At 36.5% G+C, this 14,246-nt stretch overlaps 1 protein-coding gene across 3 annotated transcripts in view; it reads left to right on the forward strand.

The window, feature by feature from the left end:
- Positions 1 to 14,246, forward strand: part of LOC124721565 — a 640,226-nt gene that overhangs the window by 409,674 nt on the left and 216,306 nt on the right. For all 3 annotated transcript variants that reach the window (XM_047246603.1, XM_047246605.1, XM_047246604.1), the window contains one exon: positions 5,613 to 5,779. In XM_047246603.1, the coding sequence (XP_047102559.1) occupies positions 5,613 to 5,779 (167 nt within the window). The remainder of the gene's footprint in view (positions 1 to 5,612; positions 5,780 to 14,246) is intronic.

Here is a 14,246-nt window from a genome sequence, read left to right on the forward strand (position 1 = left end):
GTCCATTAACCTACAAAATGTACTGGGTTGACAGACTTTAATGGGGAGTTGGCATAGTGACAACACTGGCTCTCATCCCATTTCCCATTCCAGATCTTCCATTACTTCTGTTTCTCCTGAATCCTACATGCACTGGGTATGGCCTATTTTTATACCAGGCACATTCGACACTGAAGTGACTGATCTCATGACATTAAGTGCAACAAAGGGCATGACACTTATTGGCAATGTGACCCAAGCACTTGCAAGGTGTGCAATTTTTTTCTTACATGAACATGTGGTAAAAATCATTGTCATGAGAAAAATTGAGACTCAGCAGTGCAAGAAACACAGCATCTTTTAGAGATGAAGGTGAAGCCATCTTTTTCTTCCAATCTGTGGCTTTATCCCCCTGAGAAATAAGTCTTTAGGTCTTGTCTCTACACTCTCATTGTCAGAGTATAGGTCAGATTACCCCTTTGCCAACACATCAAAACTGCTGGCATTTTGCAGATACTTAACTGATTCTACTTAGTTTCTCACATCTCCTTCAGCTTTAGACATGCAATGTTTAACTTTAATCTCTCTGGTCATAAACACATTTGATTGAGATCACAAACATTCTGCAAAAATGTGACAACATTCTCAAATGCCTTCCACAAGAAGGAAGGGATGAAAGTACCTGCAACAAAACTGTTTGCTGTACTGGGTTGTGATGCATGAAGAGGTCCATCAGCATGGCTCATAGAATCATCAAGTATTACCTGAACATTTGAGTTTATTTTTGAGCAAATGACAGCTCTTTTTTTATCTGTTTGTTTAATTACAGATTTTAAAGGGTAAGAGCCATTATCTGCTCTTGAAAAGCTTTGCATTAATCACTACCACTTGCCTCCATGCTACACTCCACCTGGAAGCTTGTAGAGGGTATTTTATCTGTTCAAGATCAACACAAAATTTACTTATAATGAATCAAAAGCATTACAGATGAGCAAAGAATATTCACCCAGATTGAGCACCTGAAAATAGAGGTTACCTCTTTTGGGACAGAAAAGGTGTGATTTTTGTGGGTTTCCTGGAAAGAGGCACTAAAATAAACTCTCAAAGGTATTGCCAAACTCTGCACAACCTCAGAAGAGCAATACAAAACAAGTTCAGGGGAAAGTTGGGCTCAAAGATCTTGCTGATTCACGACAACGCCCGGGCCCACACGGCAAATGCCACTCGTGAAGTTCTCGAATCTTTTAAGTGGGAGTTGTTTCCTTATCCACCGTACAGTCCTGACCTGGCACTGAGTGACTTCCACTTATTCCCAGCAATGAAGAAGTAGTTGGCTATGCAGCATTTTGATGATGACCCACAGCTTCAAGAAGAGGTAACCACGTGGTTGAAGGTGCAGGCAGCCGAATTTTACGACAAAGGAATTTCCAAGCTCGTCCATCGCTACGATAAGTGCCTTAATGTAAATGGCAACTATGTATAAAAGTAGTATTTAAGTGTGGCTTTCATCTGTATATAATAAAAAAAAATTCCAATACTTTATATATTTTTAATTCCAAAACGTAGTGTACTTTGTGGATAGCCCTCGTACTTAACAGCCGAACTAAGTTAATAATTGGCTCCTTCTACCGACCCCCCGACTCCGATGATATAGTTGCTGAACAGTTCAGAGAAAATTTGAGTCTCATAACAAATAAATATCCCACTCATATTGTTATAGTTGGTGGGGACTTTAACCTTCCCTCGATATGTTGGCAAAAATCATTGTTCAAAACCGGTGGTAGGCAGAAAACATCTTCCGAGGTTGTCCTAAATGCTTTCTCTGAAAATTATTTTGAGCAGTTAGTCCACAAACCCACGCAAATAGTAAATGGTTGCGAAAACACAATTGACCTCTTAGCCACAAACAATCCAGAGCTAATAGAGAGCATCGATACAGGGATTAGTGATCACAAGGTCATTGTAGCTAGGCGCAATACCGTTTCTTCCAAATCCACCAGAAACAAATGCAAAATAATTTTATGTAAAAAAGCGGATAAAGTGTCACTAGAAGCCTTCCTAAGAGAAAATCTCCATTCCTTCCGAACTGACTATGCAAATGTAGATGAGATGTGGCTCAAATTCAAAGATATAGTAGCAACAGCAATTGAGAGATTCATACATCATAAATTGGTAAGAGATGGAACTGATCCCCCATGGTACACAAAACAGGTCCGAACACTGTTGCAGAGGCAATGGAAAAAGCATGTGAAGTTCAGAAGAACGCGAAATCCCGAAGATTGGCTAAAATTTACAGACGCGCGAAATTTGGCATGGACTTCAATGCGAGATGCCTTTAATAGGTTCCACAACAAGACATTGTCTCGAAATTTGGTAGAAAATCAGAAGAAATTCTGGTCGTATGTAAAGTACACAAGCTGCAAGACGCAGTCAATACCTTCACTGCGAAGTGCCGATGGTACTGTTACCGACGACTGTGCCGCTAAAGCGGAGTTATTGAATGCAGTTTTCCGAAATTCCTTCACGAGGGAAGACGAATGGAATATTCCAGAATTTGAAACACGGACAGCTCATAGCATGAGTATCTTAGAAGTAGATACCTTAGAGGTTGCGAAGCAACTCAAATCGCTTGATACGGGCAAGTCTTCAGGTCCAGATTGTATACCGATTAGGTTCCTTTCATATTACGCTGATACAATAGCTCCCTACTTAGCAATTATATACAACCACTCACTCACCAATAGATCTGTACCTACAGATTGGAAAATTGTGCAGGTCACACCAGTGTTTAAGAAGGGTAGTAGGAGTAATCCATTGAACTACAGACCTATATCATTGACGTCGGTTTGCAGTAGGGTTTTGGAGCATATACTGTATTCAAACATTATGAATCACCTCGAGGGGAATGATCTATTGATACCTAATCAGCACGGTTTCAGAAAACATCGTTCTTGTGCAACGCAGCTAGCTCTTTATTTGCACAAAGTAATGGCCGCTATCGACAGGGGATCTCAAGTTGATTCCATATTTCTAGATTTCCAGAAAGCTTTTGACACCGTTCCTCACAAATGACTTCTAATCAAGCTTCGGACCTATGGGGTATCATCTCAGTTGTGCGACTGGACTCATGATGTCCTGTCAGGAAGGTCGCAGTTCGTAGTAATAGACGGCAAATCATCGAGTAAAACTGAAGTGATATCAGGTTTTCCCCAGGGAAGCATCCTGGAACCTCTGCTGTTCCTGATCTATATAAATGACCTGGGTGACAATCTGAGCAGTTCTCTTAGGTTGTTCGCAGATGATGCTGTATTTTACCATCTAGTAAGGTCATCCGAAGACCAGTATCAGTTGCAAAGTGATTTAGAAAAGATTGCTGTATGGTGTAGCACGTGGCAGTTGACACTAAATAACGAAAAGTGGGAGGTGATCCACATGAGATCCAAAAGAAATCCGTTGGAATTCCATTACTTGATAAATAGTACAATTCTCAAGGCTTACACTACACTCGTTCGTCCTCTGTTAGAATATTGCTGCATGGTGTGGGGTCCTTACCAGAGATTGACAGAGGACATCAAAAGGGTGCAAAAAAGGGTCATCACGTAATAGGGGAGAGAGTGTGGCAGATATGATACGTGAGTTGGGATGGAAGTCATTAAAGCAAAGACGTTTTTCGTCGCGGCGAGATCTATTTACGAAATTTCAGTCACCAACTTTCTCTTCCAAATGCGAAAATATTTTGTTGAGCCCAACCTACATAGGTGGGAATGATCATCAAAATAAAATAAGAGAAATCAGAGCTCGAACAGAAAGGTTTAGGGTTCGTTTTTCCCACGCGCTGTACGGGAGTGAAATGGTAGAGAGATAGTATGATTGTGGTTCGATGAACCCTCTGCCAAGCACTTAAATGTGAGTTGCAGAGTAATCATGTAGATGTAGATGTAGAACAATCAGAGGTTCTTCACAGCAGCCAGTGGATAGCATGATGGTAGGCTGCAAAAAGTCAAGATGGCATGCAGTGTTGAGATGAGGCAGGCTGCTTCAGTGGTATAGAGGATAAGCTGTATGAACCAGAATCTGCCAGCAGGCCCGTTGTCATCAGCAACCAAGCATACTAGAATCTGCTGATGTAAGCAGTAATGGCTTGGGAAAATGGTGCTTGCATGGCATGGCTTGGCAGCCAGCTTTACTCAACTAGGTTTGGTGTTTGGTACCTGGCACATATTGGCACAATAATTACTGCCTCCCTTACAGACTGAAAGGTTGTGGGTCACAATTCTAACACCCATTTGTACTGGGGTAGAGTGGTAAATTCAAGATTTTGTGGAGCGCAGGTATCCAGAGGGAGTGGTTCAAGTGTAAATTAAGTTTTAAAACATTTTCCATTGTATTCAGTGGTTTGGTGTAGAATCTGGCACACCCTGGAGTCACAGAACAGACCACCAGCCAGTTAGGATGGTCATGGCAGGTCTCATTTGGTCACAGAACAAAGTCCAACAACATTCAAGTGAGAGAAGAGGGGAAAGATATCATGCCTCACTGAGAGCCAGAGTCAGAGAGAGAATCCAACTGTCATCCAACACTCCAGCATGTCCCACAATCAACATAGGATTTTCTTCCATACTCCCCATTGGTCATTCAGACACTGCATGTGGCAACTCGTTATTCAACATATTTTGTGGGTACAAACACCCTTTCCTGATGTGATGCCTCTAATTAGCATGTAAACCACAAGAGTCTGTAAATGAGTAGTGAGAGCAAAAACATTAGGTGGAAAAAAAATTTAAATTAACTATCAAAATTGCTGATACCTCCTGTAATAACGAAGGACATGTACAAATAATGTAACAGTGTTGATGTAACTCTTGGTAAATTCACTGAACTAACAAATCAGGAACATTGGTTATTGTGAGAAACATAGCAATAAAAACTAATTACAAACATTGAAATTAAATGTTACTGTTGTTGATGGTACAGCCATATTATTAAAAACTGTGTTCTAGAAGGTAAGAATGTATGTTGTAGATGCAGTCATTGGAGCTACAGAAAATACAGATGAATTTAATTTTGTAAAATTACATAGAGTAAACATGTAACTCATGTTTTACTAACTGACAAGCATGTCACTGCCAAAGGAGTGCATAAAATGCCACTGATGATGGGTTATAAGCCGGGAAACCGGTTTAGGCAAATAAAAATTCGTAATGCAGCTCACAGTGTATAGAATAGATCTTTTAATATATATCTGAAAGTTGTGGAGCCCCATGCATTCAAGATTTTTAAACCAGGTTTTGTTTCAGACTCATAAAAAGTGAGCATCATTAAAAACCTATGACTTAATAAGCTTCTTATCTTGTTTAAGGCAGTCCTATATATGTTTGAAGGAAAAATTGTGTGCTTAGTCAGTTGCTCATCCAGTCTATGACATACACTATAAATTTATTAATTGTAATATTATAGATTAACATCAATAGCTGAGCTACTGCACTTTTGTACACAGTAAAGTACTGTTGTATGGTTACTGTATAACATAATTTGATATTTTCTGTCATTAAAATCACTTCATTAGAATGAAATTATTATTTTATTTCTCTAGGGTGACTAAATATGTTCACAATGTGATTACTTCTTTTCAGGATTATGCATTCCATTGCTCTCTATGTTAATGGAAATGATGAACAAGGTCGAATGGTAAGGAGAACCTTGATGAGGTATTTAAATCTCACTTTGATTCTGGTACTGCGATCAATAAGCTCTGCAGTGAAAAGAAGGTTTCCTACTCTTGAACATGTGGTAGAATCAGGTAAATTTATATCCTAAATACACAGCTTAAAGACATATTTCATGAGAGTTTTGTAAAATTTTAGTGAACATCTACTTCTGAACATATACGACTTAATGATTACCTACTTTGTGAGGTAGAATTGCAGCCCACTGCTTAGCTTTAGGAGGCAAAATGCTTAGTACTGTCAGCAGAGTCTTATAAAAGTAGAAGTGACAGCACTATCTTAGACCTTACTACAAGTGAGCCCCTGTCATTAAGAGGTCGGGGTTACCTGCCGTTCCTTTTTAACCATCCCTCTCTCCGACTCAAGGAAGGAACTAATAGTTTCAAATTTTTGCTTTTATTAGACATTTCCTCCCATGAAGGGAAGTAATGGCCAGTATGTCTCATAACTTACTACTATTCTGGATGGAATCTACCATTGATATGATTACCTACTTTCTATCTTACAGATATTGTAGTATTCTGTTACAGGTCACACAAAAGTTTAATAGAAAGCATTCTTTATTTATTTATTTATATTTTTTGTGTTAGACTATCAAGATAATGATTTTTGCAAATGTCATACATAGTATGAGTAGATTAATGTAGATAACACTTACATACAGTGGTACATACATTCATCTCAATATCCTACTTATATTACATGTTACAATGGAGGGCAAGTAAGTTAGAATTCACTGAGTGAAAATAAACGTTTATTTACTAAGAAGGCTTTTAAATCCCTGTGGAACAGCTGTGGCTCACAAGTTTTCAAAGCATGTGGCAGCTTGTTGAACTATATCCGCCCATTAATAAAAGGACTATTGTCAATAATTTTTAGTTTTGCCCTCTGCTTGAAATAATTACCCTTACTTCTAGTGTTATAATTAAGTGTATCACTGCACTTATTTACTTTGTTTTTGCTATTCAGAAATATTATAATAAGTTTATAAAAATACAAGAAATATACTGTTAAATATTTATGTTGGACAAAGATTTCATGACACGACGCTGCGGCTTTAGTCCATGCATTAACCGAATGGCCCTTTTTTGTAATACTAATATTTTATTTAGGTGCAAGTCTACAACACAACCTGACAGTTCAGTACCATAATTAAGAAATGGATAAACTGTTCCTTAGTAAACAAATTTTAGTGTTTGACTTGGGAATATTTTTGAGAGCTGATTTATCAGATACAAGTTACTGCTGATTTTCTCATGTACAGAAGTAATGTGGTTTACTCAACAGAGATTTTTGTCCACTTGCATACCAATAAATTAAATGTTATCTGTTTCTGCTGATGTAATACCACAAATATTGTTTATTTTAGCCTCATGAAAACCAGTTGTTTTAAATGTTAGTAGCAGGGATTTACTGATGTTAATGTTTAGACCCTGATGTAGAAAACATGTGGTTACTTCCATCCCATCCTTATTTGCAGCCGGGTGTAATATCTCAAAGTCTTTATCATAAAATAAGAGGGCAATGTCATGAACACAGGTTACTAGATGTGAGTTGAAGGGTTGTGTCATCTCACTGCTATAAACCAAGAAGAGAAAGGGACCAGTGATTGATCCCTACAGTACCCCCAGGATTACTGTATCTCTAGAAGACTGGAAATCTATTATCTTATTATCTATATTACATGAAAGTTCAGTACACTGTTTGTGATTTGTCAAATAAGTAGTAAGTAATTATATGGATGAGTTCTTGATGTTTTAAGCCTTCAATTTCTTGACAAGCAACCCATGGTTGACTGAGTTGAAGGCTTTGGAAAGATCTATGAATTTGCCTGATGACTTCATATCTTGGTCTATAACAGTGTACACTTTATGGAGAAATTCAGCAACTGCAGTAGTTGTACACTGATTTTTCTGAAAGTTGTACTGTGTTCCTATTAACAATTTGTTCTTTGTAAAATAAACAGAGGGTTGAGAAAGCAACACCATATCAAAAACCTTACAAAAGGTCAGGGATCAATTATATTTGGCAGTAGTTTGAAACCTTTTTTGTATTCCCCTTCTTATGCACTGGTTTAACAATGCTCATTTTTAGACTTCTAGGATAAATGCTTTCTTTAATACTATTGGAGTATTGAAGAGTCCCCTGTACATTAAAACTTGTGATTTAACTCTGTATATTATGGGACAGTAAAAATTCTGATTCTTCTGATTCTATAGTTTATGAGGTACGTTAGTGATTTCACTATTTCTTATATGCATTTTTTAGCTACTACACTCAACTTACCATCCCATCAAGCTGAGTATTTGTTCTTTAATTTGAAGAGTGTCTTGCTTATTTCATTTTCTTTAACCTTATCAAATTTAAAACTCACTGCTTGAGGGGTGTGATTTGGTATCTCTTGGTACATTTCTAAAGTATATGTTGGGTTTCCTGTTGGTGATATTAAATATTTATTAAAGAAGTTACATAATGATTTTGGTTCTTTTATAATATTACCATCCTGTATAATGAATGAGGATTTGTTGTCCTGTTCTGATAGTCAGCCGTAGGTGAGACATTCCACTTTCTCATGAAAGGCAATACACATACAGCTTTCAGAAGTCTGGATCATCTTTACCATTAAAAAGGAAAATTATTATCTTGTTAATTGATGGGAATGAAATACACTGCATGTCATGTTTCCATAATAGTCTACCAATCTTCTCAAATAAGGTAGATAAGTGGTTTTTGGCTTCTCTTTCTCTGTTTCAATCCCAGCCTTTTTCTCAAATGTTCTTGATTTTGACGGCAACACCCACTCAGTTTGATACTGAAATGGCTGGAGTGTAAATGTACCAGGATCTCTTCAAGCTTTTCTACTCCATGTTTCTTTACCACACATATATGGTCCACATAGAAACACATTGATTTTGCCATAACAGAATTTAGTGACTTTACTTCAAAGTGTTCCATTTATATGTTTTGCAATGACAGGAAATAATGACTACCCATCACCATATCATCAGCTTGTTCATAATATTTTCCATCAAATAGAAAATAAGCTGATGTCAGAAGTGCCCAAAGAGTACTGCAACACTTTTTCATTATTAATTCCAAGTAGTCAGAAAGTGGACCACTTGTAAAGAGGGAGACTACATCAAAACTGATCATAGCATCCATATTTTGGAGCCAAAAGTGGCTGAGAAATGTACAAAGTTATCAGAGTGGTGAATGCTGAAATGCTTAACTCTGCTTTAAAATGTTCCTTTACAAAGGAAAACCCATGATTGCCCCAATCCTCATACCACTGAAAATGAGTGAAAAACTATTAGTGTCAGTGGTGTTGAGAAACAGCTGGAATCATTAAAACTGAACAAAGCTCCAAGGCCAGATGGAATCCCTATCAGATTCTGTACTGAATTTTCAGCTGAGTTAGCCCCTCTTCTAATTATAATCTTATCATAGATCCCTCAAACAAAAAACCATGCTTAGTTCTTGAAAAAGTGCAGCTCACACACATCTGCAAGAAGGGTAGAAGAAATGATCCACAAAACTACTGTCTAGTATCCATGACATTGATTTGTTGTAGAATCTTAGAACTTGTTTTGAGCTCAAACACAGTGAGGTATCTGCAAAAGAATGGCCTCCTCCATGCCAACCAACATGGATTTCAGAAACATCAATCATGTGAAACCCAACCATCATTTTTCTCACATGGCACACTGAAAGGTCAGATTACGGCAGTCAAGTATATGCAATATTTCTTAATTTCTGAGAAACATTTGATTCAGTATGACACCTATGCTTATTGTCAAAAGTACAATCATATGGGGTATCAAGCAGGGGCACCGACTTACAAAAAATATTGTGGGTGGGGGGGGGGGGGGGGGGGGATACTGGGGCTCTTGCCCTGGGAAATTTTCTGAATTTTAGATGAAAAATGGTGATTTTTTAAAGTTTTTTAAGCATTTTAGAGTCATATGATCAGCATTAGAACCCCAAAAACTGGACTCTAGATAATTCAACAAGCCTGACACATTTTTGGCTTTGAAAAAACAAACAAAACATAAACATGCACAGTATTTTCGTAAAAATCTAATTTAATTTACAGTAAGAATCATGCTTATAGACAATTACAGAGCAATGAATGTATAGCTCTGAAGAGACTGAAATCATATTTAAATAAATCCTAAACTATCATTAAAAGAATAAAACATCAAATATTGCTGTCGCACAGTAATAGCACTTTGATTAAAAAGTGAAATAACTAATTTAAGCTTACTTTGAATAAGGCTCAGGGTACATTACATAAAAACAATATCTCAAAGTTAATACCTTAATACAGTTAATAGATTTAATACAGTATGCCTTTGTCAAAAAGTATGTAAATAGTGGGTTTTAAATGGGTCTTACACCCTAAAAATATTTAAATATGTGAAATTAACTAATACAGTACTATAGTAACATAGTACTAAATAGTACTAATATCTCAAAACTGAAAATTTAACATTATGTATGTATTTAATTCTGTATTTAATAAAGATTTTTAATATTGCTCTAAATGCCATTATTAGGGCTAGAGTGTCTTAAGAAAGATACAAATGTCAACCATTTGAGTGGATTACTGAATATGAAGTTGTTGATGACTGGTCAGATATCCACTTCATCCAAAACATCTCGGTGGGCATGAAGAACAGCCAAGTTGTTCAATTACTTCCATCCCATTGTTGATCAGAGATATGACTTCAGACATCTAAGTGTTCTACATGATCATTCTGCTGTTGCTGTTGTGATTGGACCTATTTGGAGAAGCTGATTGCACTTCACTACTTCACATAACATTTCTCCAACTGCAGGCTCTTGTGTAATGTACTTTCTTATATCATGCATGTTTTTTAAGACCAGTTGTTTTTTAATAGTGATATCGGGTAACATATTCTAGTGTAAGTGCAGTCTCTCAATCTCTAGGTCTTTTTTGAAAAACTCAGTTGATTTTTCCAAATTTGTTTCACCTCTGTTTATTAAATGCAAGCACTCTTGTTCAACTACAATGACCTGTGTGAGTGCAGTTGAAGCAAACTGCTCAGTAATGCAAGATTGCACCATTTCACAAACTTCAATGTAAATAGCTTTGTAGTATTCCTATGGTGTTTTGAAAGTGTGTGGTGAGCTGGCTTTGTTGTTTTCATACTTCTTTGGTGTACTTCATTTCCAAAGATCCCAAAAGTGTTCAAAAATATCACGCTTTCCATTCAATATACATATCAAGCCCTCATATATTTTTTCCAGATCAGCAACTCTTAGATGAAGGCATTGAATTTTTTTCATTGACATCCTCTACTGCGTTCACTGTGTGGCAATAAAGACATAAAAAGAAATAAGTCTTGAATTGTAACGTTGCCTCAAGGTAGCCTGCACATTTGTAACCTGCCTCTGTTTTGTCCTCTGCAGAAAATATTTCAAAAACTCTAGAAGTTCTTCAAAGTTTTTCAATATTCTCAATATACAAAGAAGCTCACATAGTCCATCGAGTCAGGCAAAGGAGTTGTAGACCAGCTTGGTCATTGGCGTTCTCACAGCGTATGCGTCTTTGTTGGATTCCCTTATGGTGTTTATTAAGTCCTTGGCTAAAGCCATAATATCCCTCATAGACATAAGATGGTGGAGACTGTCTACAACTGCCAAGTCTAAACTATGAGCAGTGCCGTGCACATAACTTGATTTTGGTTGTATATCCAAAACTAACTTTTTTAGTCCTTTGTGCTTACCTCTCATATTCGAGGCATAATCATAGCACTGTGCTCTTAAGGTATCCATTATCTTTTAAAATACTAAACAGAGTTTGTGATTCAGTGTTGGGGATCTCGTAGAAGACAATAAAGTTTTTGTTGATGATTAAGGAATCATTGACAGTACAAATACAAAATGACACTTGTTCGTGAATCGAAGAATCACTTGTTTCATCAACCATAATAGAAAAATGTTCAGTCTTCTTGATTGAAGCCGATACCATTCTCAACACAGACTTTCCTAGTAGATCAATGATCTCATTTTGAATATCATGCGATGTCCAATTATACCCCGAACACCCTAACGAATCTTTAAACTCAGGTATGTCATTCTTTCAGAGTTCCAACAGTTGAAAAAAATTTGAGTTTACAGCTTCATACCCTCTAATTGCTAGTCCTTGTCAGCATAGAAATTGCACAGTAGTAAACATTGTGTCAAGAGCTAAACAGCCTTTCTTCATATCACTATCTAACTGTTCATTCAATTGGGAGGCCACACTTCGGTTAGTGATAGAATTTAATTTCAGAACACCTTCTTTATGCGTGATCATATTTTTATGAAGACAGAATTTTTCCAAAGCCTTTTTCCAGTCAGAAAACCCTACAGAAGTAAATGCATCTTCTTTTTTTGAAGAAAATTGTAATTGATTTTTAGCATCTGCCTCTTTGCAGGTTTTGCAAAAAACTTTTTTGGTAGATGCTTCATATTCTAGCCATGTATATTTGACCAACGAAGACTTCTGAAATGATCTTCCCTTATTGGATTGTCCAGGTTTCAGCTGTGAACAGTTCTTGCCTGAAGATGAGGAATCAATTGATAACACTATAGTTACTGGGTTGACTTACAATACCATCAACTTACAGTCACCCATTTTTGGTAACAAATTTATCCATTGTAAACTTAATTCACAATACAGTAAGAGACTGAAGTAAATGAATAAAATAAAGTCATATAAAATAGTCCACTAGACACTAAAGTCAGAATACAAGAAACATCCACAGCATGCACTGAACAAAACTATCCACACAGAATGAATGTGTCAGCCGGGTGGGCTTTATATAGCCGTGGCATCGTAATGTCTCATTTCCTAATCTAATTCCCTCAACATCACGTGATTTAATTCAACTACATTCCATTATTCTCGTTTTGCTTTTGTTGATGTTCATCTTATATCCTACTTTCAAGACAGTGTCCTTTCTGTTCAACTGCTCTTCCAAATCCTTTGCTGTCTCTGACAGAATTACAATGTCATTGGCAAACCTCAAGGTTTTTATTTCTTCTCTATGGATTTTAACTCCTACTCCAAATTTTTCTTTTGTTTCCTTTTCTGCTTGCTCAATATACAGATTTAATAACATCGGAGATAGGCTCCAACCCTGTCGCACAACCTTCTCAACCACTGCTTCCCTTTCATGCCCCTCAACTCATAACTGCCATCTGGTTTCTATACAAATTGTAAACAGCCTTTTGCTCCCTGTATTTGACCCCTGCCACCTTCAGAATTTGAAAGAGAGTATTCCAGTCAACATTGTCAAAAGCTTTCTCTAACTCTACAAATGCTAGAAATGTAAGTTTTCCTTTCCTTAATCTATCTTCTAAGATAAGTTGTAGAATCAGTATTGCCTCACATGTTCCAACATTTCTACAAAATCCAAACAGATCTTCCCCAATGGGAGCTTCTAAAAGTACTTACATTCATCTGTAAAGACTGAAGACAATATTTTATTGTCTTATTCTCTATGGGTGATTGTATCAAATTGTTTAAAATGTGTGTTCTTGTTGTATTCCAAGATTATGAAATTTGTGTTGTCTTGGTAGTCTGGCATATCTACATCTGATTTTTCTGCATTTAAAAATAAACAATTGAACATCATAACCTGGTCTTGCTATTATATCACTTTCAAATCTAATTTTCAGAATTCACGTGTTATTACAAATTAATCACAAGATATATGAACATGGTTTTCCAAAAGCCATTTTCATGCATGTGTAGAGCAACAATACTGCTTTAAATTCTGTTAATTTAATGTTTCGTTTATGTAAGTTTTCCCATCTTCTATATTGAAGACATCATTTCTTGAGTAAACATTTAAAGTTTTTGCTTAATAATGAATGACTGTGATTTTTTTCCCTGCTTGCTATTGTCATCTTACATTTAGTGCAGTAATTGGTGATACTATATTTAAATTCCAAGCTTTTTATTGTATGTGGTACGTTTTGTGTTCTTGCAGCCACCCACATGACATTTTTACAGACCTTTACAGTGTCCTTGGAATGTATCTGAACATTTAGCAACAAACCAGTTCATTAGTGTGCAACTCCTCCAGTATTTTGATTTAGTCAGTATTGATTCAGCTATCAAAAAGAAAGAAATGTCCACTTTATGTATCAATGGAGCTATCTCTGTTCACTCTCACTATTACAGATTCTCCTTGCTTGGTCATTTAGATATGTTCCATGACAAATTTTATGCTGTAGTGAGCATTTAAGAACTTCATTGTTTCTTTGATTATTAACTATAATTTCACTGAATAAGTAATTACTGTAATTATAAATATTCACTATTCCTTCCTTTCTCAGTAGGTCTTGCCTTCATTTTCTCTGTTTCATTTTTAAATTTACTGTGTTATATTTCTGTTTCACCCAAAATCAAACTTTTATAATCTATACAACTTGACAAGGATTTCAGCTCCCATACATTCACAGTACTCCATCTGATCCACTAAACAGGCAGTTCCTAGCAATTTGTTAGCTACACATTCCCAGACC

The sequence above is a fragment of the Schistocerca piceifrons genome, chromosome X, assembly GCF_021461385.2.
Source record: "Schistocerca piceifrons isolate TAMUIC-IGC-003096 chromosome X, iqSchPice1.1, whole genome shotgun sequence".
NCBI lineage: Eukaryota > Metazoa > Arthropoda > Insecta > Orthoptera > Acrididae > Schistocerca > Schistocerca piceifrons.